The following is a 26,979-nucleotide window of genomic DNA, read 5'->3' on the forward strand; positions in this document are numbered from 1 at the left end:
TCAAAAGACATTAGGATGGAGTTTGGGATTAGTAAATGTGCGGTGCTGGTGATGAAAAGAGGAGTAAAGGTTCATTCGAATGGAATAGTACTGCCAAATGGAGAAATCATGAAAGAAATAGAAGATACAGGATATAAGTATTTGAGAGTGTTGGAGGGTGTAGGCATCATGAACAGAGAAATGAAGGAGAAAGTCAGGAAGGAGTATCTTAGAAGAGTGAAACTAATTGAAAAGTCGAAACTGTATGGAGGAAACCTAATGAAAGCAGTGAATGCATGGGCAGTCAGTGTTTTGAGATACAATGCGGGAATTTTAGAATGGTCTGACAAGGATTTGCATGCCATGTATATCAAAACACGAAAAGTTTTAGCAATGTTTAGTATATTTCACATTCGAAGTAGCGTAGCAAAGCTGTATCAAAAGAGGAAAGATGGTGGGAGAGCATTGAAAAGTGTAAAAGATTGTGTTAGAAGTGAGGAGATGTCGTTGAAGGAGCATGTGGTTAGAAGTGGGGAGTGGATGCTTAAGGTTGTGGCCAATGAAGTGGAGGTATGTGAGACCAAGGCTGATTATGTGAAACGTATGGATAGAGAAAGGGCAGAGGAACTGACTAGGAAGAAACTGCATGGAAGGTGCTTCCAGGATATAGCAGAAATGGCAGATGCAAAATCATGGCAATGGCTTAGAGCTGGGTATCTGGCTAAGAGTACTGAAGCTTTTGTTTGTGCAGCACAAGAGCAGGCATTAGGAACATGATTGTTCAAAAAAGTGGTTCTAGGAGAGGAAGTTGCTGCAGAATGCCGGATTTGTGGTAAGACCTCAGAGTCAATTGCACACCTTGCAGCAGGGTGTTGTGAACTGTCCCAGAGAGAGTACCGCAAAAGATACTATCGCACGAGACTCTAGATATATTGGGAGGTGTGTAAAAGGGTTGGGGTGAAGTGTGCTAGAAAATGGTTTGAGGAGGTGCCTGATGAATTGAGAACAAGTGAGGATGGCAAGGTAGAGGTATGGTAGGACAAATCTGTCATAACGACCAAGCAATTGGAATATAATCGTCCGGATTTGGTCGTCATTGACAAGGTCTCAAAAAACTGGCAGATTGTAGACTTTTCAGTACCCTGGAACAGGAATGTGAGAGAGAATGAGAATGAGAAGTGGAGCAATTATGTATAATAATAGTATCAAGTCGTCTGGAAGGACAGTTGAAAAAACTACAAATCCTCGATGCTTTAGGCGACCTTCAAATCTCTGCAATTATAGGTACCACCAACATCCTTAGGAAAACCCTTGATCTCTCAAGCTCCTAGTTTAAAGTCAGGATTAAGGGAAATCCTCTGGAAATGAATCCCATCCCTTTCCAGAGAGACGTCGATAAACGAAATCAGAATTATTATTATTATCTATATCTACCTACCCGCACATTTTTATGATTTTATACCTATTCAATCCATGCCCGTCAATTTTTAATTTAATTTAATTTAATTTAATTTATTTCTTAAAGACCTTTTATAGCAAATGCATTTAAATAGGTCATAATAGGGGTCAAAGTTTTAACAAATTGACCGCTTTTTTTTTTTTGCTCAACATACACCTCCAAATACCTGGGCAACGCCGGGCTGAAATGCTAGTATATCTATAAAAGTGAACGTGTCTGTCTGTCTGTCTGTCTGTCTCTCTCTCTGTCTGCGTACATTTCCCTACACGATAACTCTGTGAATTTTAAGGCTACAGACTCGAAATTTGATATACAGGATATGGAAATTTGGGAAAATCTTTGTAATCCGTTTCCGGCCAAAAATTTGGCTGTTAAAGGGTCAAAGTTCAACGATTTGATCTTTGAGAACTTTACCAAACTCCTCCGACAATTTTGGGTATAAACACTTGGGTTCTTGGACATGGATCTAACTTAATAACTTGATTTGAGCCAAAGCAATACATGTTAATGGGTCATAATAGAGGTCAAAGTTTTAAAAAAGTTGATCTCAGCAGTCTCTACCAAATTACTTAGTCAATTTCTGGTCTAAACATTTAAAATTTTACATGAAGGGTATTCAGAGATAGGGCAAGCTTTTTAATCGGTTTGGGTCGAAAATTTGAGCTAACAATATATAAATGCATGTATGTATGTTTGCATATGTGCCTAAAACTTCCGACAGAGGTGACTGATTTTCACAAGATCAATATCGTTTTGAAGCTCGACCCTTCAGACGAGAAATACCGAAAATTGGCCAAAAACATTAATTCCTTCACTTTCAACTGGGCACTTTTCTATAGGGAGGGGTCGTTTTTGCTGATATTTTCGAAAGTCATCCCCTCTTTTCGATTGTCTAGCTTTAATTTAAACCTACGTCACTTCCGGTTTGGCGGTGGTCGTAACAGCAAAAACGTCACGTTTTTTCCCCGTTGTTTTCCTCCTTTGCAGTACGGGTTCGAGCCTGCCTTCTTACTACAACTTTTTTTTTTTTGCTCAAGACACCTCCAAACACCTGTGCAAAGCCGGGCAATGCCGGACACCCATGCCAGTATATATATATATATATATATATATATATATATATATATATATATATATATATATATTAGTATTGGGACGATTAGAGAAGGTCAGGAATCGGAAACATCAGAACATTTTGTGGTATCGAAATCCGTATTGCAATAAAAAAAAATTAGGCCCGATTCAAAAACGTTTCTTTTTATTTATTTTTTGTTGTTTTAATTTGTATTTAAAATTTTTATTTTTTTATATTTTAAATCTTATTGCCAATACTAATGCTAAAAATGATAAATACTTATTTATTTTAAACTAACAGAAAACTAAAATTTGTAAAACGTAATAAGGAACCTGTGTGATATATCACAGGTAAAAATAACACGAGTGCAGTACGCAACTAAAAATGACAACTGGCCCTGGTAAAAATATAGATAGAAATGTATAGAAATCAGAATTTCAGAGAGAAAAATCCTATGTTCAGAACTAATTTTTCATTTTCATTTTTTTTTTTTTTGAGTATCATCATTATCGAGGTGACGGTGATTTAGTAGTTAACTACACAGACTGACGACTACAAAAATCACTTTCATTTAGGATGTTGGTATCTTTCATGTCGTCAAACCCGTTATCTTCTACGCCTTTTTAAAAAGAATTCTGATTTGAAAAATATCGGGGAAGCCAATGTTAACAATAAAATTTTCGGATTCATACAATATGATGATTATCATTATTAATTACACTATCGTTTTGCAACTTTGAAGTGACAACTAGTTAGGAATTTCAAAGGGATGTATACAAGCTAACGAGCTGTTGTGAACTGATAGATGTTTGTTTGTTTCTTTTCAAATAACAAATTTTCATATACTCTTTGAATTTTTCACTATATTTAACTTACAAAAAATATCTGTTTTTTTTTTTTATTAAACAAAATTTACTTTTTTATTCAGTTTAATAAATTGTTTCAAACTCTCTTTGGCTGTAACTCGGATTCAAAATAATTTGCTCCGTCATTAATAATCTATCTGTTCATCAGAAATGAAACAACCTCGGATTTCCTCTGTAACGATACCAAATATACATATGTAACGTGGGTTCTTCTTTCTTAACTGAACAGTTCCACTTTCCGGGCTGTTGGAAAACTGCTTCTGTGGTACCAGTATTCAAGAATTCTGGCGAAAGAACTGACCCATTAAGTTATCGCCCCATTATCCTCCTCCCACTTTTTGCCAAAATATTTGAGACCTTAATTAACCATGTTCTAGTCCATCACCTTACAGATGCTAAACTTCTAACTGACAAACAATATGGATTTAGACAAGCCCGTTCCACAGCAGACATCCTAACTGTAATCTCTGAACGTATATATCATTCAGCAGGGGAGGGCAGAGCGGTAGCTCTAGATATATCTAAGGCTTTTGACAGGGTATGGCATGAGGGTCTCCTCAGGAAAATTAGATCATACGGTATCACTGGTAGAATACTTAACATAATTAAATCCTTCTTAGATAAGAGAAAAATCCAGGTTGCTCTCGACCGTCGTACATCTAAATAGTGTGATATAAATGCGGGAGTGCCTCAGGGGTCTATCCTTGGACCTCTATTGTTCCTAATATTTATAAATGACCTCCCCGACAAAATTACCTCTGAGATGGGTGTATATGCCGATGGCACCACACTCTATAACAGGCACGACAGGAAAACAAATGAACACATATCTAAAGAAATGGCAGAACCCTATAGAATGACCTCCAATCTGTAGTGGAATGGGGACAAAAATGGATGGTCACGTTCAATGCTGCCAAGACTAAACTGGTTTCCTTCAATAATTACAAAAAACCTTCTCTACCACCAATAGCAATGGCCAAGGACCTTTTATCTGAGAGTGCATCTTTCAAACTCCTTGGTCTAACGTTCACAGGAAACATGAGTTGGAACAATTATATTGAAAGCATTGCCAGGGCCGCTGCGAAGAAGGTAGGCTCTCTCTACCGTGCTAGAAAACTTCTAACACCCGAAAGTATCCTGTACCTCTATAAGGCCACCATTCGCCCATGTATGGAGTATTGCTGTCATATTTGGGCTGGTGCATCTGCTACTAGTCTCTTGCTCCTAGACAAGGTTCAAAGGAGAGTCGCAAATCTGATAGGCCCTGAACTGGCATCTAAGCTTCAGCCTCTGTCTCATCAACGAAATGTTGCATCCCTCTGCCTGTTCTACAAGTATTTTAATGGTGAATGCTCTGACGAACTGCAAGCACTTGTGCCCCCACGACGTAACCACCCTCAACAAACCCAACAGGCAGCTAAATCCCACCCTACACAGTAGAGATCCCTAGATGTAAAAGATCTTTCTACTCCAGTAGTTTCTTCCCAGAACCGCTAGACTTTGGAACTCCATTCCAGGTCCCTGCTTCTCCAACTGTACTGACGTGCAGAAGTTCAAGTGTAACGTGAACCGACATCTTGCTGCCCAAATCCCTACATAGTACCCCAGTAGTTGTTGCCCCTGATAGTAGCCCCCTACACCAAAGTGGCAATGTGCCTTGTTTGGGGTGAAAATGTAATAAAAAATTTTTTAAAAAAGTTTGTAGCATAACATGTTTTTATAATATAATGTTGATTCAAATATTAACGTGTAACCTAATTCTTATAAGACTTCTTTGTATATTAAAGTTTTTGTTGTTGTTGTTGTTGTTGTTGTTGTTGTTGTTGTTGTTGTTGTTGTTGTTGTTATAAATATTAGATCTTTATTCTTTTGTAGATGATGCATGTGCACTTAAACCTTGCAAAAATATGATTCGCTGTTTGAACGATAAAAAATCGTTCATATGCATCTGCAAAAAAGGATTCACCGGAAAAACCTGTGTTGAACGTAAGTATATTTTCTGTCAAGCACTAATAGGGAGACCCGACGTTGCCCGATATTGAATGAGAATCAACAAATTTTCCACACTTCCAATATTTTTATTATCATTAAATCGGTAAAATCGATTATCCGCTAATCAAATCGATTAATTGTCTGCTCTAAAACTGAAACCACCGAAGTGCACCAGGAGGAAGCTGATATGCCTCTCCGCAGTGACTTAGTCTACAATACATTGTAGTACGCATTGCACTATAGAGAACCTGCTAATGTTTTTTTTTTTAATTTTTGTTTATATATATATATATATATATATATATATATATATATATATATATATATATATATATATATATATATAATATTTTTGTTTAATATATATATATATAATTGCTTGAATTAAAGTTCAAAATGCAAGAGATAAATATCACGATTTTGCTCTAAACCAAAATATTTATTTCGAACGCTCGTCTGACTTATGAAAAATCTACAGTTTAATTTATAGGCCAGACCCTTCTGCCTGTGCGGTGATAAAACTTCTCAAATGCACTTGTGATGTTAACATGTATAAAAGTGTTAACTTTGGTTAAAATAAGACTGCTCGTTCTTTAATCGGATGTTTTCGATTATCGATTTTCGATATTTATCGGAAGTATTTCGATACAAAGCCTATCTAAGAACATTCCCAGACAAATAAAGTACATTTATGTAAAATTAAAAAAACAAAATCAGCTCAGCCGTTTTAGAGACCACAAGGAAAGAACTCACCCCCTTACACACGAAGTACCTTTTATATATAAGCAGATATGTTAGCTGCATTTTAAAAGTTGGACCTAAATGATATATAAGCTAATAAATGACATTTTTATTTTTTCCAGACAATTTTCCTTCGTTATTGTTGTACCATGTTATTGGCAAAAAAAAAACAAAAAAAAAAAATCCAGACAAATGACAACGTATTTTACTATCTTTTGATTTAAAAAAGAATAACTATTAAACTTGTTCAGCAGTATACTAATATGAAGTCATTCTTATATAAATAATAGACATTAAAGGGAAATTGAACTAAGAAGAATAACTCATATCCTTTCAGTTAGAGTTGGCGTTCTTTATCTACCTTTTTAGCTTAGATAATTAACCTAGCAAAAAGCATGGTTATAGAATATACATTACAAAGCACATTTGAATGCAACAGATACCGGGCAACGCCGGATCAGAACAGTGAGCAGCATACTAAAATGCTAAGTATTATAAAATGTCTTCAAGCAAGTAAATAATTCTACTCAAATACTGCTTTTAAATTTCATGCAGATTATGTAATACCTAGTGCGATCACAACCAACTCGCATGTATTTATTTATTTTTTGTGGACTGCTATCCTCATTTTCATATTGTTGTTGTTTCACTGCGTTTCGGCCAACTCATCCTTTGGCCTTTTTCAGGTGATTAACTGCGACAGGGCAGGAACAACAACTATGAAGATAAGGATAACAGTCCACAAAGAAATAAATAAATACACAAATTACTCATCTCCAAGGATTCCAATGAAAAATAATATATATTACCGTTCGGTATGGACCCAACAATGGAAGACCAGATAAGATTTAAAACTTGGATTTATAATGTCAAAATATCCAACCTTGGTCACTGTTTGGGGGTTCGTGACGAAGTGGATACGGGCGTTGAATCTCTAGTTCTGGGTGAGCATTGTTTGAAGATAGCAGTTTCAATCCTACACAAAGCAGGCCAGAGGATTTGTTGGTCAAAACGGGGTAAGAAAACAACAACTATGCTCATTCACTCATTGCGACCAGAAGCTTTAATCCAGATAGGCCAGTTTTTTTTCTCCAGAAGAGTGTTGAACGTAATATGATGTCTTCAAGTGCAAGTTATCTCTGGTGACCACAAAAGTATTTTTCCTGCAGGTTCGTCATGTTGGGATACATGTTTATCCAGTGCTAATAGTCGGCGTTAAACAACAGCAGCTATATGTGGATATCAACCATTCGACACTACTTGATGTTGTTTGAGATGCTTAGACTTTTGGTGTGTTATTTGTCAAGTTTCTTGAGTGGAGCAATATTTAATGCCCGAGAATTTAATTCGAGAGTAGGATGGGTTCAACAGATGCCTCTATCTTTATAGCAGCTTTCCAGATGTTTTATAATAATAATAATAATAATAATAATAATAATAATAATAATAATAATAATAATAATTAGGACCTGTGGAAATTCCACGGGGATTGAACATTTTTAAAACACATCATAATAAAATAAAAAAATAAATAAAAGAAAACAAATAATAACGAATTTAAAACAATGTTTCAGCCAATTCTATTTTAGCGTTTTAAAACTAAAAAGAATTGATTTGACAAATTTAGATTTGTTTTAATGAAAATTCAACACAAAACACATTGTTTTGTTCTGTAGTTTGTTTTTTTTAAATATTTTTTATATAAATGTTAAAGGAACAGATGTCAATTGACTTGCACATTTTTTTAATTTTAAAAAGAAACTATAATAAAAAAAATTACAATCCCCTCTCAACGTGACCTTCTCTTTAATTATGAAAGGACATAGCCAGTTTGAAACCGTTAGCAGACAGTCATATTTTTCTTTTTTGAAAAGTTTTGGAGATTAAATGGTTTTAATGATTTTTAACTGATGAAGAGTGAATATAAATGGAGGTAATTCATTTCTCATTAATTACTGTTTGCGATGATGTTTGTTTTTGTGACGTACAGAAAAGTAAATTAGTATTTCGTTAATAATAATAATAATAATAATAATAATAAAACAGCGCTTTAATATGTATTATTTGGATTTTTCGAACTACTATTCTCATCTTGAGTGTTGCTTTGCACAATGTTTTTACAAATATAGCCTCCGACTTTATTCAAGTGTATCATTATCAAACTTGGGATACTTTCTTTCCATGTAGATTTCCGAGTTCGCCAGAATCATTTCCCAGATCACTAAGATACACCTAATAAAAAAGGGCGCTTGATCTAGGTTATGACAAGCACACCTCTTATAAAATGTCAGCACTTATAATGAAAAGGCCCGTTTGCTCTAGTTTATGATAAATACACTTCTCATGAGTTTTAGTACTCAGTTATAATACAAATGAACGCTTCCTCATACTTAGCACAAATACTCCTCTTATGATTTTAGTACTCGGTTATAATAAGAAGGGGTATTTGATCTCAATAAATGACAAATACGCCTCGAATGGTAAGAAAAAGACATACTCATACTAAATAGATAAAAAAAATAAATGTTTCAGATTTACTAAAAAGGATCGCTTAGTCTAAATCAATGACAAATACATTTCTTATATAGTTTAATATTCAGTGATAACATAATGCATGATATAAGTTATGACTCGCTTTCAATAATTCAAAAACTGTGATAAGATTTGCATCCTAAATCTTCAAGATAATATTAGATAGCATAAGAAGTTAAGAGATGTATAATTAAATATGTCTGACTCTGCAAAGATTTAAAACCAGGAAATGTATTTATATATTTTCAGCAAACCCTTGCGGACTTTCACCATGCAAGAATGGAGCAAAATGCATCAACGAAAGAACAAATTTCAAGTGCATTTGTAAACCTGATTTTATGGGAAAAACCTGTATTAAACGTAAGTAATTTATTTCTTTTCTTTTTATATTAATGCCTTAATATTAACCCATGCGAAAAGCCACTCAAGGATAAGAATTAGTGAGATTTTCAGGTGGATGATAGAACTGTTATATGATTGAAAACCATGGTTTAGTTACTGATATTTGTTGGCATTAGATTTGAAAACTATCATGTTTTAGCTTGTAGAGGAACTCTCTCCCAGTAACGTGTCCCACAAGTGTGAGTTCTCTTATAGTAATGCTTACTCAAGGAATAAATACTTTTTTATATTTGGTATAGAATGTGAATGCAGTTTTAGATTGCAGGTACCTCAAGATGGTTTTTGCAGTTTTGAAAGTGGGTGAACACAAAGTCAATGCTTCTGGATGTGTTGTCAAAGATGGTGCCAAAAGGAAATTTACTGCTGCTTTGCAATAACATAGCAATTAATTCTGTTCAAGGTCTTGTTAGCAGCGAATGACGTCATCTGGTTTCTGGTTAACCCAGCAGGTACTTGATGTTGATCGGCAGGAATTCAGTCACTGTCCATATTCATCCGTTATTAATCCTTCCAGTTAATTTCTTTGACTTGCAGACCGAATCGACAACGTTCTCCACTCTGGTTATTACATACAGTTGCTCACTGTTGGCCCTCCGTGGCCCGGGCGGCAAGATCAAAGTGTAATATCTGTTCTGGCAGATACTGCAAGATACTGCAAGCAAAGATCATATGTGGGAGCAACTCAACATATAAGATCTTGGTCAATGTAGGGGAACCCCTTCATACCAATTGTCACTATCCAGCTCCCCTACTCTCCGGGGAGTTGGTCCCCATTTCCCCCTCACTCCTCACATTAAAAATCGGCCTTGTACCTAATTTGCTCGGTGGGGGAGCAAATAAGTACCAACCCCACATATAAGACCTTGGTTAATGTAGGGGCAACCCTTCATACCAATTGTCACTATCCAGCTCCCCTACTCCCCGGGGAGTTGGTCCCTATTTCCCCCTCACTCCTCACATTAAAAATTGGCCTTGTACCTAATTTGCTCGTTTGGGGAGCAAATAAATACCAACCCCACATATAAGACCTTGGTCAATGTAGGGGCAACCCTTCATACAAATTGTCACTATCCAGCTCCCATTTCCCACCCATCGGGAGCTGGTACGCTTTTCCCTCCCCCCTCCCACTTCTCTCCACATTAAAAAACGACCTTGTGTCTAATTTGCTCAGTGGGGAAGCAAATAAATACACACTGTTGTTTGATGGTCTGTCTCTGTCTCAGTCAGTTATGATTGTCGATCAGTGTGCAGTGTTGGGAATAATAAAGAACTAAAATGAGAAAAAGATAATTCAAATTAAGAATTTCTTTTTCGTTTGAGAAAAAAAAAGATCATGGCTTTTATGGCGATTTGGTCTTCAAAAAATTTAAATATTGCATTCTAGCTGCAAACAAAGCTAGAATCACTCTGTCTTATTTGACATTCTTTCTGCAAACTCCTGAAATATTTCTCCATCTTCATGTCTCCTTCGTCAGATAAGTGTCAGAGTATGGTGTCCAGGTTTCTGCTACAGCATCTGGAACGTATTCTAAGACTGACCACTCGAATGGTGCAGTGTTTATCGGATCTGCTCTATGAAAGCTGACTCAAAAGCTTAACGTTTTTTTCCTTGAGGTTTGATGATCATGCGTTGATCTGATTTTGACCTTCAATTTCCTTAATATTCATGTGATATACTTTGGAACATATTCAGTCCGCATCAGAAAGAGATTTACGCAAACTCTACAAGAAACTATTTAGCTGTCGCTTTTGCTTGGAGAAGAGGAGAGACGCTTTCTCAAACAGACTTCCAGGAGACATAATAAATGCACGAATAATGCAACAATGAATTTAGACAAGTGCTGAGCTTCTATATCTTCTGTATCAATTACACTACCGTTCTTTATTATACCTTTTATTTTTCGCTAAATAAATTGAATTGAAAATATCAATGAAAATATTCCCTTTTAAAAACTTAGCCCTATAACTGAAAATACACGAAGGCAACTGGGCCTGACAATATTACAGTAATTGTATTTAAGAATCTGCTACCAAAAATTGGTTCCTATTCTTAAAATTTAAAAAAAAACAAACAAACAAAACTATTCAATCGTTGCTTAAAGAAAAACTTCTTTCCATATCATTGGGAAATTTTGTCAGTCTGTCCAATATTTAAAAAAAAAAAAATAGTGGTAAGCAGTCTTCTGCATTTCAGTACAGGCCAATCCATCTCTTGTGCATCATAACCTGTTTTAAACCTGTGATAGATCAAGAATTTCTCAATCACCTTAGCAGAATCAACCTAATCAGTGACAAGCAATATGGATTTCAACTGCTGAAGTGCTGACTGTAATATCACATAGGATTAGTTAATTTCTGGATGGGAGTTTTGTTTTTTGAGCAATAGTTCTCAACTGTTGATATATTCTGGAAAAGGACAAGATATTCTAATAAAAAATATAATAAATTTATGACTTAAAATATTGCAGCATTAAGAATTGATTATATAATGTTATGAATTGAATTTTAAAAGAAAATTTTTAATGCTGCAATATTTTAAGTTATAAATTTATTATATTTCTTACTAGAATATCTTGTCCTTTTCTTTTTCAGTTTTGACAATTAGTCCTTTACTTTTCCATGTTTAAGCTTAACCATATTACTTTTCATGCTCGTATTTTTATATTGTTATCCATGATTTTTCCGGGCTTCCAGTAAATTCACTTTTTTTTTGTTTTATTTAAGACTTACTTTTTTGCTCGCATGAACATAACATACATATATGTAATAACAATGTATAGCACTCGTCTGCTTTCAATAAAATCCTCCCAATTATCTCCCTTTTATTCTTTTATTCTCTCTGTTTCACTTATTACTTCTCTTTTCACGAGAGCGGTGAATTGGTAGCAGCAGTAGTCGCTGAAACGATGTTGTTGCTATGGAAACCAGTCATAAAAATCGTCGCTCACCTGTCTTTTTACGATTTTGAACACCAGTAAATTCATCATAACTTTTGTTTTACTGAACGAAAATTTTTTTTCATAATATAGCTGGGAAGGTGATCTATAAACTGTAATAATTATTTGAAATTTGGTCGAAAAATGAGTGAGCAGTGAAGCTTTAAAGCAATTCTAAATCACTAAATCTACCACTTAAACATATATTCAAACACGGTAGAATGATATATATATATATATATATATATATATATATATATATATATATATATAAATATATATATATATATATTTCGAAACACAGGTTATGTATGATTTATGTATAATTTTATTAATACCCGAAAGTTGTGCTATGACTTGGTTGTTTTAGAAGATAATCAATATCAGTTACGCGTTGCATTTTAAAATGCTAATACAATTGGACATTTTATGCGCTATTCTATTTTAACATCTTCTCATTTGTTATCTATATCAGCCAATCCTTGTGGACTAAAACCATGTCAAAATGGTGCTGAGTGCTTCAACAGAGGAACTAAGTTCGTTTGTAAATGCAAGCCCGGATTCAAAGGAAAAATCTGCACTGAAGGTGAGGCAAATTTATTTCTTTTTTTCACCTTATAGTTTCGATATAATTTTTTTTTTTTTTTACTGATAACAAATTTCTAGATATACAGGTGACCCGTTGGGTCACACCCACTACTACTCTTTTATCATACTATGATTTCATTCGAAAATTTGGAAAATATGACATATTGGTGTATTTTCATTTACTGTGTGTGTGTATAAACTATTATGCAAACGTGTTGTCGCCGATAAAAATTATTACCATTCCTGATGGCCTAAAGAAAGAAAACACCTAGCATTGACTCCTTATTATAGAGTTGAGCTTTTCTTTTCAAATTCATTTAAAATGGTGGTAAATCGGAGGTAATTGTTTACTGTTTGCTTTCTCACGTCTCCTTGCCACTTGAATTGTTCTTTTTGGCAGCTATAATAGGCACATGTTTTCTTTGCTAACTCTTGCTAGATGGAATGGGAGTACATATATTTATTTATGTAAATAAATACAGATTGGTTTTTAATATGCAGTTGATGATGTTTAATCATTGTCGCCATATTTAAATTCCTATTCAGACCTATTAATGACAGTAATATACTTTTGAAATAGTGCAAGTAGAAATTCTAAATTTCAGTTGTTATTTGATATGGTTGACTCGAGGCGATATCAGCTAGATCTGTATAAGAAACGTAGATAGTTAATTGGTTAATTTGATCTGACATTTACACACAATCTATTGTCTTGAGAGATACAGACACTGAGACCTCTGTTAGGAGGTCAAGCCAGAACCCACCCCATTAGAGTTAAATAAATAAAATCTATTTCTTCTTTATGACCAGTCTTTCAAACCAAAAATGATGTGCACTTGGCATAACCAATTTTATAGTTTGATACAGTATTTCTTAGATCAACCATTTATCCCTAAAGAATTAAGTCGCAATGTGAGAGATGTTCTTACTTTACTTTACGCCGGGAACCTAGGTTCTATTTGCCTGCTAATAAACCCACTCGGACGTCAATGTTTATAAAAAAAAGGGCAATGATAAAGAGAAGAATAATTACAGAAAACATCAGAGCGACAGGTCACTTTCGTACATGTGGGAGAGAGAAAGATGGACAGATAGATGGATGGATGGCTCATCCTTCTACAAATAATTACTGTTAAATACTTTTGAGTTATCACAATAATCGTTTTGATTACATAACCTACCCAAGATTCCAGTTGAGTTCTGGTTGGAGTTCTTCCTGCTCGGTCGTTCAATCCTCCTTGACCATTTACGACCATCGATTATTAGTTGCACTCACTAGGAGTTCTCACAGAGGCCATCACCAGAGATTACACACTGATGATAACCGGTGGTGTTTCCTGGGGGCTGGGTGACAACAAGTCTCTCCAGATATCCACTTCTCTCCATCTCTCTCTCGATAACCTTTGCAAATGACTTTGTATTATTGCAACAGCGGTTTACCATTGATTTCCTGCTAGCAATAATCATTGGTCTTTACTGGAAATTGGATGGCAAGTAGCCTTCCCAAGACCCTAGCACTATTTGTACTCATCAAGTGGAGTTATGGACAGTTTTCTCTTCTCGGTCCTTCCATCAACCTTGACTCTTCCCAGCGATTTTGCATGGTACCAGTCAGGGCTAGTGATGTTTTTTAGGGGGGTGGTGCAATTTCTAAGATTTCTTGCATTTTTAGTTTTTTGGGGTTCATGTGGTGCTTCTTCCATCTTTATGTTTTACTTCTGTTGAAGTTCCGATGTGGCTAGTTAGTATTTGTAGTTTGTGGGTGAGATTACACATTCAAGGGGTTTCCTTAAGATTTCATTAACGTCGTTCACTGTATAGTCTCAATCAGCCCTTGATTCCAATTTCCCCATGTCAATTTGCTCCCACAATAATTGATAATATATTGTCTTTATTTATAGTTTATAAATCAGTAATCTGACAGTCTCAATCAGCCCCTTGATTCCAATATCCCCTAGTCAATTTGCTCACACAATAATTGATAATATATTGTCTTTATTTATAGTTTATATACCTGTCAGTAATCTGACAAGTTTTATATATTTGCTTCTTTTTTTTCTTTTGGTTTGATCTTCACTCTGGATCTGCCAGAAATGCAAAATCTATAATTTGGCAGTTTCTTTCCTTCTTGTTAATTATTATTACGTCCGGTTTCCTTACTTGTGTTAATTTATCTGTTTTCACTTCCATATTACAAAAGATTTTGTGATTTTATTTTCCAGTACTATCTGTGGTTTGGAACATCCATCAGAGTTTCCAGTGTACTGCTTTCCCCATGCTTCCCCGTGTTTGTTCTTGTATTATTTTTGGACTTATTCGCTTGATTAGCTGATATGGCTTACTGCTACGTCTCTTTGTCTGCAGAGTCTATATTTGCTGTTTTTCTAGGGTTTATCTATTTTTGCTTTAATGTATCATGTTAAAAAGAAAGTTCTTGCAGTTTTTAACTTTTAAATTCAGATGAACATATCATTGCTTGAACAAAAATTTATTGATCGAAATAAGCACCATCAGAATCAATACACTTTTGCCAATGCAAAACAAGTGTATTTATGCCAGTAACATAAAAATTTTGCCTTCTGATGGCGATGAAGTCGTTGAAGGCGTTTTTTTTTATATCACTTAGGTTTTGGAGACATTTCTCATATGAAAAGTTGTCAAGGTTTGAAAAAGTGGTAGTCGGTAGGTGAGAGATCTGGAGGGTATGGCAGATGTGGCAGAGCTTTGTAGCCCAATTCGTTCAACTTCTGCATGGTCGGTTTAGCAACGTGCGGTTGGGTATTGTTGTGGAGGAGAATTTCTGTTGACTAATGCTGGGGGTCGTTGTTGAAGTTTCTGATGCATTTCATCCATTTGTTGACAGTATTTCACATTAAAAACAACTGTAATGAATGCAACCAGTCACAGACCACCAAACAGTCAACATGACCTTCTTTTGGTGTAACTTTGGCTTTGGAAAGTGTTGTGGAGCTTCGTCGGTGTCTAATCACTGAGCTGAGGGTCGCAGGTTGTTGTAAAGAACCCATTTTTCATCACAAGTCACAACTCAGTCGAGAAACGGGTCATGCTTGTTGCATAAAAGAAGGAACGATGACACTTCATAACAGCGTTTTTTTGTTGTTGTTCAATTTATGAGGGACCCATTTATCAAGATTTTTTTGTCTTTCCAATCTCTCTCAAGTGGTTAGAAATCGTTGTGCATGTTACGTCTAATTCAGAAGTAAATTCTCGAACAGTTGTGCATGGATTGGCTTTGACTATGACTCTTAATTGAGCGTTGTCAACATCCGATGGCCGACCACTATGCTCATCATCTTTAAGGCTCTTGTGACCGCCACGGAATTTCTTAAACCACCATCGTGCTGTGTGTTCAGTAGTCGTTCCTGAACCAAGTCTTTCATTGATATCACGAACTGTATCAGCAGCTTTTCGGTCAAGCTTGAATTAAAAAGAAAATTGTGCGAATTTCGTTTTTGCCATCCGGCAGTACAACGTTCTGAAAAAAATTGCTTTAAAACGATTGTAATTTAAACGATTAGATTGAACGAAAGACGATATATAAAGTAAAGGTATTTTAACAAAAACTTATTTGAAAATACATCATTTGAAATCTAAAATAAAAATTCTGCAAAAACTTTCTCGTCAACCTAATAGTTTGTTCTAATCGTGTTGTTCTGTGCAACTGTTAGCAATTCAATGTCTCTGTTCATGTGTCTTTTTCTTAGCTCTATCTAATAGATATTCTCTTCTTTGTCGTTCTTATGAATCGTTTATGTAGCTGTTTCTCTTCGCATTTTTTTTCCTTTTTGTTTCTAGTTTCGTTGTTCCCTGTATTTTAATGGTGATCAGTCTTTCGCTGTTCTGAGTTATATATTCTTCCAAGTGTTTTATTGTATCTCATGCGCAATCTTTTACAAGTTCCCCCCCCCCCACAGGTTCGTTCATTTCCACGTAGAGTCGGAGAGCATCAATTATGGGGTGTAATGTATTGTGCATTGTAATTAGTTTCCTCATCTCATAATTTCAATTATGATGAGGAATAAACGTGTCTATTTAAGCAAGAGGTCAATCAGTAATCTCCTTAATAGCATCATTTGGGGACATACCAAAGATAGCACCCATAGAATGTCATATTAGAAGCTATGAAGCCCATCTTAATCAGCCGTTAAACCTTTTCCTATTGAAGGTACGATCAATGGACGGCCTTATAGACGAATCAATCTCAATATCAACAACAGCATAATTACTGATATTGCTGATACTGTCCAGATGTTTATTCCTTTTATTAAATTCTTACATATAGCTTTGTTTATAAGAGTTTAATTCTTACTATATAACTTTGTTTATAAGAGTTTACTTGTACCTCTCAAGTATTCTTTTCTGATCTTTTATTTGATTTCTGCTGATTTAACGATGTCTGCTTCTAGAAAGTCCAAATATTTGTACGTATCATGTTCGTCAAATGCCCTCATCTTCTCTTGATTGGGCAGTTCAATGCCCTCCAATGTTTCCAGTTTTCCCTTTTTTATCACAGTGGTGCACACTTTCCATTTCGAATTGCATTTGAATATCCTGACTTCTTCTTCTTCTTCTTCTTCTTCTTCTTCTTCTTCTTCTTCTTCTTCTTCTTATTATTATTATTATTATTATTATTATTATTATTATTATTATTTACTCAGTAGGAATTTTCACACAGGTTATCATTAATAACTGCTGATGTTCACTCGAATCGGAGTTACAACAATTCTTCACAGATTTCCAACACTCTTTACCTCTTTCGATAACCTTTGATTTTGCATTATCACTACATCTGCTTACCATTGATTTCTCTTCCAGTACTGTTCATAGTGGAGGTCCTATTAGTGATATCCTCTTTAGTCTTTCCATCCTTTACAAACACTTTATAAGTCTTCATATAGTTTCAGTTTCCTTGGTTTCGTATGATATTTCATCCATCATTTTTTAACTTCTGTCATATTTCTATGTAGCTGATTAGTGTGTAGTTTATGTGAGTTGGTTTCCGTATTTGAGGATTTTCATTAAGATTTCAGCTGTTTTTTTTTTAATAATTGCTGCTTGTTATGTAGTCCCAGTCTTTCCCTTTATTTCAATTTCTCCTAGTCTTTTTTACAAGGTTTTCCGAGACTGTTTCTAGTGTTTTTATTGATTTTCTTCATGTTCTATATTCTGTTCAGTTCTCTGGTAAACTTTATGTGTTTGCTTCGTTTTTCTACATCTTTTACCCTGTGGTCAGCTGGAACAGCAAAATAAACAATTTGGTAGTTTCTTTCTTTTTTGCTAATTATTATGACGTCTGGTCTCCTAGCTTGAATGAGGTTTGTACTTCCATGTAACAAACGATTTTTTGGTTTCATTTTCCTGTACTACTGTTATATATGCCACCAAAACGGGGTATGTTACATTGTGTGTGTGTATATGAATATGTTCCACACCAGTTTATATTTTATCTGTATATTCATATACGTGTAAGTGCGTGTATGTATATACATCGCATCATTTAGTTGACCGTCTAGTGTGTACATTTTAACATTTATGCAACAGTTCTAACAGAAAATGATTGACGTGGACGTATCGAAACAGTTGTAGACAAGCAATTCTTTTTAACAGCTGTAAATAACACAACACATACCTGAATTATATACAAACATTTATTTTTATGATTTCGGCCGACATCTTCAAAGATTACAATGTTTTTACATCTTGGCTACCTGAGGAAACGTCGCTCCCTACGTCATGAAGAGACCAACTCTCCCTCCAGCCGTCCATTCTCTCTGATGTACAGCTAACGACTGACTAAAATCTCCCCAAATCTACATCTCATTACGTGTCTAAAACCAACAGCTGATGTAACCTCAATCTAGTTATTGTTTATGCAAACCTTAAATCATGTTTACATCTATTTTCGATTGTCAGATCCCTTTGTAGCGATATTATTGTTTCAGCTGTCAATCATTTTTTCCCAATCTAATTGTTTATTTTTCTAATTATAATAATCGATCCAGCGACCCGCCGTCGTTCGAATCATTATTATTATTATTATTATTATTATTATTATTATTATTATTATTATTATTATTATTATCAATATTTTAACCCTTGGCCCTGCCTGCCACAGTTAACACAGATACTACGCTATGATCGCAGCCAAAGAGTCACAATATTACACTATCTCCAATTTATATCTGTACTAATTGTTTACATGTTTAAAATCCAGTCGTTTATCTAGTTCCCAGTGTACTGTTTTCCCACGTCATCTTAGTTGTTCTTGTATTCTTTCGGGGTTACTTTGCTGCATTCACTTATTATATGATCCACCGTTTCATATCTTTGTCCATATAATCTACATTTACTGTTTTCTTATTTTTAACTATTTTAGATTTAAGGTACTTAGTTCTAATCGCATTGTTCTGTGCAACTGTCAATTATGATTCCATTTCACTGTTCAAGTGTCCCTTTTCAGCCATGTCCAGGTAATTTTGTCATTTTCTTCTCTTCTAGTTCTTATGGATTGCTCATGGAGCTGTTTCTCTTCTCACTTTACTCTTCTATTCTTGTCTTTTTGTTTCTTTATTGTTCATTTTGACGGTGTCTCTTGCTGTGGTCGTCAATATGAAAGCTTATCATTGGGATATGCAACACTTATATCCGACTAAAACTTTATCCTTTTTTTTTCAGTTAATCCATGTGGCCTTAAACCTTGCAAGAATGGAGCACGTTGTTTTAATGATGATAAGACTTTCAAATGCATCTGCACAGCTGATTTCAAAGGAAAAACTTGTGTTGAACGTAAGTATTTTTATATTACTTGGCAATAATATGGACTATGAAGTATAGATGTTCGCTTGCTTGTTTTAATCAAGTGACTACACAGGATGTGAGGTGCAATCTTCGTTGTTTAGTAAAAGGGTACTTATGAAACAATTATGACGTAAGATAATTTGATATATGCAGAATTAGGACTGAGTTATTGTCGGAATGTTCAGGGTAGTTTATGAAAAACAAGACAATCTGTTAAAACCATGAGCCAACAATTAATCAACCATATCACTCTACATAAAAATATATGTAAGATATCAATGGATATATGTACCTTAGAATCAAAACAAGGAAAAGAATATGCTGTCTTTATAACCTAATAATTAATTAAACTATGGCAAAAAATCAAAAGAACCTATACATGAATAAAAAGGGTGTTTAAATAAAGAAGATCACGTAATCACGTGATCAAAAATTAGAAAAGTTTTTAATGAAAGTATAACCATAAGAAAACGAAATAAATGTTTGTTTGATAATCAGTTATTCGTTATTCAAAGAATAAGCTTACCTTACAATGCGTATTTTTTAGGGGCGGGTTTTTTTTTTTTTAGGGGCGAGGTTTTTTTAGGGGCGGTTTTTTAGGGGCGGGGTTTTTAATTTTCTTCAAGTCTTCATTGTATTTTCTTTGCCACAACGAAAAGAATATTTCTTATTCAATTGGAATTCATTATTGAGATGAGTATTATTTATTAATTTTATTTATTGCGGACTATTATCCTCATCTTTCTTAGTTGTTGTTTCACGACGTTTCGGCCAATTATTCCTCCGGCCTTTGTCAAGTGGTAAACGCGATGGGATAGGAACTCCGAATCTCCTAACTGCATTCTCAGCAATTACTGCCATCCATAGTCGTTGTCGTCTCACCGCGTTTTGGTCATGTAAGCCTCTGGCTTTTGGGTAGGATTGACACCGCTATCTTCAGACAATTCTCACCTGGAACCATAAAGATTCAACGTCTCTATCCACTGTGCCACGGGCTCCGAAGGTGATCAAGGTTGGATTTTTTGGTCTTATAAATCCACGTTTATTTATTATCTGATCTTGCATGGTCGGGTCCATACCGAATGGTATATATATATATATATATATATATATATATATATATATATATATATATATATATATATATATATATATATATATTATTTAACTGGAGTTCATTATTGAGATTTATTTATTGCGGACTATTATCCGAATCTTTCTTAGTCGTTCTTTAACAATGTTTCGGACAACTATTTCTCTGGCCTTCATCAGATAGTGGTTTCAATCCTACCCAAAGCCGGCCAGAGGCTTACTTGGCTAAAACGTGGTGAGACGACAACAACTATGGATGGCAGTAATTGCTGAGAATGCAGTTAGGAGATTCAGAGTTCCTATTCCATCACGGTTACCACCTGACGAAGGCCAGAGGAATAATTGGGCGAAACGTTGTGAAACAACAACTGTACACAACTTTGGAGCGGTAAGAAGACTGCATACTTTGTTAGTTTTTAAGAAAAATAAAATTAAGAAAATATTTAAACGCCAAAGAATATTATTACACCTTGCTGGTTACCGCACAGAGAAACTGCTACAGCTACTAGTACATCAAAGACAGCACTACACTAGATGCACTGGTTACATTTCTTTCGTAGTGAAAATTCGTTTGCTATGTTCCAGTCAACTTTGATTGATATTCAAACCTTAAAAATGTCTAGAATTATGATACAAATCAGTCAGACAATAGCTTTGTTGCTCTTGGAATTTGGTATAGTTCTGTTGATTCCTAATTGGCCCATCCTCCCAGGCTTTTACCTTCTCTTTGAGAAAGGGGTTAGTTTATCGATAATCATCTCAGATGCTACTGCCAGAGAATGTCGATTGGGCTGTGCAGGCATTTTTATAGGACATATACCAGTTCACTAGCTTCTTAAAATTGTATCTGACCTTGTGTCTGACTTTAGTGGAAGGAGGGTTAGGTAATACGTCTCTAATCTTTATCCCCTTATCAATAAGATATTGATGTCACCTGCTAATAATTTAACACTACAATGATGTCATTTTTATTTTCATAGCAAACCCATGCGGACGCAAGCCTTGCAAGAATGACGGTAAATGTATTGAACGTGGAGATGAATTCAAATGTGTTTGTAAACCAGGTTTCATGGGATTGACCTGTGTTGAACGTAAGTGTTTGTGATGTAATTCTATTTTTATTCTTTATTTATTTATATACTACTACTACTACTACTACTACTACTACTGAATACTTAAAAAAGTAATTTGATGAAAAATAATCTGTGTTTTAGGCATTTCATTGGTTAGTGCTAAGAGTATTAAGTGTGATTATTTTTCAATAATCTTAAAGATTATGGATAACGTTATATCTTGTAATCGTATGTAATTTGATTATATATTTACCATATTTTAATTGCAATAATTTACTTTTTTTCATGCAGCCAACCCATGTGGACTGAAGCCATGTGAAAACGGGGCCGAATGCTTTAATAGGGGAACGAAATTCCTTTGTAAATGCAAGCCAGGATTTAAAGGAGACGTCTGCTCTGAAAGTAAGTTTTCTAATGCTGTCAATGAATAGCTTGTAGGGGGTACCATTAGTTTCAGAGCGGCGTTACCGAGCTGTGGAGAGCGTGTTCAGTATTTCGTAGAGGCTGTTACGTTGAAGGTCAAAGGTCATGAAAAGGAAACCCTTTAAAACAGAGTTACAATATATACGTTTTATTTAACTTGACATATGTAAGAGCAATATGAGAGTGTTTGTGTATACGTGTGCATATGTATAGATATGTATATACGAACGCGCATGCATGAAGTTGAAAGTGTTCGTTGCGCGTGTTGTTTATTGTGCATAATCACTAGAGTTGAATGTTCATTGTGTATAATCACTAGAGTTGAATGTTCATTGTGTACGCGAGACTTCGTTAATAAACACGTGTATTCATTCTTACCTTGAAAAAGAATGTACGTATGTTTTATCTTGAACGTAAGTATTTCCCTGCCAAGGCAAACGGAAAATGTGCGTCCCACTACATGGACGGTTTGAATGAGAGAGAGAGAGAGAGAGAGAGAGAGAGAGAGAGAGAGAGAGAGAGAGAGAGAGAGAGTAGAGAACGCCACCTGTCGGACAAATCGGAAATCACAAGGGCAGATAACCGGTGCGTAATTGAGATACGTTTGTGTGCGTGCGTGTGCGATATATCAGTTCGGAAAAGCATCTGGCCATAAGTTGAAGATTACTCCTACGACCACATTTACATCAAATCTGTTGCAAAAGTTGTTGAAAAAAATTGTTGAATCGTTCCACCGCCCCAGAAAATACTTGAGCCCTGATTTGTTCTTCTACCTGCATTAGCCAGATTTGTCCTTAGAGAGAGTAAAAAAAATAGAAGGCATTACTTTTAGAACGTCCCTCATAAATAAAGTGCAAGGGGGGGGGCATACAAAGTAAAACAATTTCGCGAAGGAGCTAACAACAGAATATAGATTACATGTTGGTTATTCTTCTCTTTCCATGAAAACATGAGGTGGGACAAGGTCGAGTTCATAGAATGGGGTTACCAGGACACTAGAAGAGCATTTATCGTTCAGGATACCAATGATCTAAGCCCTTATCGGTATTCCCTTACAGATGAAGGTACTTCAGATCACAAACAATGAAAATTATCCCATCTCTTTATGACAGCACTACCGAAGACGTATACTAAGTGTAATAATATTTGATTGCTGGTGTAGAACAGTTAAGGTAGCAGTTTCAGTGCATAGGTGGTAAAAATGGAAAGAAGTGACAAAAATGATCCTGAGGATAAGAGAAGTGAATAAAGACCTAGACAAAGAAAAGTTACTTTTGAAGTCAATTTCTTAAAAGACGTGCAATGCATGACATGTAAAGCAAAAGTTAAACTGATGATGAGGAAGAGGCACAAAATGTAGGTCAACGAAGTGACGTAGTGAAAAGGATGTCGCTCTCTGGAAATTATGTAATATAATGTGGCAGAGAGAATGACTAGACAGTGTTTTAGTTTTGGTCTAATTAATCATTCATTCATTTCGTATAACTCAGATGTTTATTGTTGACATTCGTTTCTTAGATATCTTTCTAGTTAGAATTCTCTTTTAAAAAAAACAACGAGTACTTACAAAAATGGTATTTGTGAAGGTTGCAAACATCCTAAGTGAAAGTTTATTTGGGATGAACTAGATTCGAACTTGGTACACCCAGATTATCAGTCCGTGTCGTTAACCACTTAGCTACCGTCATGTTCCAATTTGGGTCTAGTGCTAAGTAACTATGCTATGCTGAACTCTAAGTATCAGAAAATCTATACAACATCCAGAACGTTCGTGTTTATATTTAGGCACTGTATTGATTTGACTAGTGTTCAAGGCAATCGAAGAAAGGTTAAATAATATAATATTTTAAAGTATTATGACTTTTTTGTAGATCAAAGCAATTTGATGATTTTAATAAACAAATGTTTGTAAAAACAATTGTACTATGTTTCATTATAATTATTCCTTAACACTAACAATGGGGAGCTGTCGGTGACTAAGTAGTTAACGACATGGATTGGCAAACTGGAGGCGTCAAGTTCGAATCCAGTTCGTTCCACATAGTCACTTTCACTTAGAAATATTGGCAACCTTCACGTTGTCCTTCATGTAAATAATAGAAATAATTAACTAGAAAGATATCGGGGGAAATGAATGCCAACAAAAATCATACGAAAATGAATGAGCGATACTCAACCAACAGTTATTGTTTTGCGACCGTCCACATCAATATTCAAAACGGTCTCCTTTAAAATCGAATCGTTATTCCTCGATTACCAATAGTGTTAACATCATTTCGAATTGTTCATTTTCTTTTCTCTTCTGAAACATCATAAACCCATGTTATGGTTGTTTTTGTTTTTCTTTGTTTTATTTTATTTATTTATTTTTTATTTTGGATTAAAATTTTTGAGACTTTTAGGAATTGAAATGAACGTCAATTAATTTCTTCTGCAGTAAATGCTTGTGGACTGAATCCATGCAAGAACGGCGCCACATGTTACGATGTCGAAGACACTTTCAGGTGCATATGCAAAGCTGGTTTCATGGGCAAAACCTGCGTTAAACGTAAGTTGTTAATTTACATTTATTGAATGCAGTTTAATTATTAAAACATATGTTCATAACTAGTTGGTTTCGTCCTCAAGTTAATTCCTATTCGCACCTTTAAATCAATGAAATTAATTTAATCAATAGCAAAAAGAAAACAAAACTATTGCTATTTCTACCCCAAACTTAATCTCCCTGCCATTCAGTCAAACACTACTACTACTACTACTACTACTACTACTACTACTACTACTACTACTACTACCAGAGAAATGTTACACTTTTCGGACATTTGAAATAATTATTTGTTAATATCGAGTATTCGAAGCAGCAGCAGCTGTTGCTGTCATCTAAAAACCGAATTTTGAATTGTTGACTGATATCAAACTTTGAAAGCAGCAGCAGCAGTCCCTATCCTGCCTGTTACGTTTTTACTACTTTCTTATTTATTCCGATCCACACAAACTCTCTTTTTCATACTGACAATCAGGTCAGACACATGTACGTTCACTTTTATTATGTAGATTAAGAAAGATCTTTATTTGCGAAGCAATCGACGCACATATCTAGTTTGTGTCATTTCAATGTATGTCTTGATGGTAACGAAGATGAAATTACAATTTAAGGACGCTGTTAAAAGAGCACGGTTTATTAAACTGTGTATCCATCTAATCTAAAAAAAAAAGAAAAAGAAAGTACTATTCTCTTTCTAGTACAAACAAAACGTTTAATTTGTTTGTGAATATTTTTTTAACACTTTGCAAGCAATTATGTGTTTTGTCGCACTGTTAAGTGTAGAAAAACGTAGAAAGAGCTAGAACATGTTATGGAAGCAGAGTGGAGGTTATTTAGAGAGAGGTTAGGATGGAAGAGATAAGTAGCCATTTCATTGGATGGGTAGGAACATGGGCGATATGGATTGGAGATGGCAGTGGTAGCGGTATTGTGGGTAAAACCTAGGACTGCTTATATTCACATCACTTGAAAATGAAGGTGCCACTCTAAATACACCGATATGAATATATATATATATATATATATATATATATATATATATATATATATATATACTTTACTATAATATTTTTTTTAATACCTACATGAACTAGTGTTTAATCCTTTCAATAATCGTCAGTGTACTGCAGGTCTAGAGATTCTAACCCAGCAATGAAGTCATCTTTGACTCTATTAGCAAGAAACAAATTATATTTATATATAAGACAAAAATATATTGATAATAGATAAATATAAACTGGTGTATATAGATTTATTGATCGATTTGAAACATCAGAAGCGAAGGGAGGTGTTAGGTAGCGAAATATGGATGCGATTTTTAGCAGTAAACTTTTTGTTCTAAATAGTATAATATAAATCAAATATATTTATTTATAAAAATAATACTAAAGGAATTTTTTATAAATATCATAAAGTTAAATAAATTAAATATGTTTATTTATAGAAATATTAATGTAAACATATTTTTTATAAATTTAAATAAATTAAATATGTTAATCTACAAAATAATTTATGCTGAAATTAAAAAGAATTTTATAAATCAAATAAATTAAATATGTTTATTTACAGAAATACTGAAAACAAAAAGAATTTTATAAATATAATAAAGTAAATAAATTAAATATGTTTATTAAAAAAAGATAATTGATATTAAAATTTCAAAAACCATCACTACATTAAATCAAATAAATTAAATATGCTTATTTACAGAAATACTGAAAACAAAAAGAATTTTATAAATATAATAAATTAGATAAATTAAATGTGTTTACTTTAAAAAAATTGATACTACAATTTCAAAAATCATCCCTATATTAACTTGAATAAATTAAATATGCTTATTTATAGAAATAATAATGAAAATATTTTTTACATAAATGTAATAAGTTAAAATAAATTAAATAAATGGAATAAAAAAATGAATTAATACTTACCAAACATTTTCCAAATTGTGATTTTTTTTTTCATATATAATAAATAAGATAAACCGCAATAGAAAAATAAAATGTGCAGTTGTTAAAAAATAATTCATAAAACTTCATAAAAAAACACGGAACCATTAGATGATATTGACAAAAAAATATTCTTGATGCCTTCAGTATAGGCCAATATCGAAGCGGGAAGTCGTCTGCATGAGCAAATATGCGCTTACACTCTAAACAAATAAAATAAATATTGCTATTATTAAATTCCGAAAATGTGATTATGTAACTGTCAAATATAAATTATACGTATGAGCATGCGTTAAATTAATGAATAGGATAAATAACCTGAAGTGTCTTTTATATTCATAGCAAATCCATGCGGACTTAATCCATGCAAGAACGGCGCCAAATGTATAAACGTGGGTGAAAAATACAAATGTGTCTGTACTGCTGAATTCATGGGATTGACGTGTGTTGAACGTAAGTATAACGGATGTTCATACGTAATTTACGATAATATTGTCTCTAAATC

The 26,979-nt window shown here is 34.2% G+C and overlaps 1 protein-coding gene across 8 annotated transcripts in view; it reads left to right on the forward strand.

Annotated features, from left to right (window-relative positions):
• LOC145303489 (uncharacterized) overlaps positions 1 to 26,979 on the forward strand; it is a 731,279-nt gene that overhangs the window by 238,540 nt on the left and 465,760 nt on the right. For all 8 annotated transcript variants that reach the window (XM_080144908.1, XM_080144909.1, XM_080144911.1 and 5 more), the window contains 8 exons: positions 5,255 to 5,365; positions 8,894 to 9,004; positions 12,458 to 12,568; positions 19,267 to 19,377; positions 21,462 to 21,572; positions 21,846 to 21,956; positions 24,415 to 24,525; positions 26,817 to 26,927. In XM_080144908.1, the coding sequence (XP_080001034.1) occupies positions 5,255 to 5,365; positions 8,894 to 9,004; positions 12,458 to 12,568; positions 19,267 to 19,377; positions 21,462 to 21,572; positions 21,846 to 21,956; positions 24,415 to 24,525; positions 26,817 to 26,927 (888 nt within the window). The remainder of the gene's footprint in view (positions 1 to 5,254; positions 5,366 to 8,893; positions 9,005 to 12,457; positions 12,569 to 19,266; positions 19,378 to 21,461; positions 21,573 to 21,845; positions 21,957 to 24,414; positions 24,526 to 26,816; positions 26,928 to 26,979) is intronic.

Source organism: Euprymna scolopes, chromosome 19, assembly GCF_053919585.1.
Source record: "Euprymna scolopes isolate OS-2025 chromosome 19, ASM5391958v1, whole genome shotgun sequence".
Lineage (NCBI taxonomy): Eukaryota > Metazoa > Mollusca > Cephalopoda > Sepiida > Sepiolidae > Euprymna > Euprymna scolopes.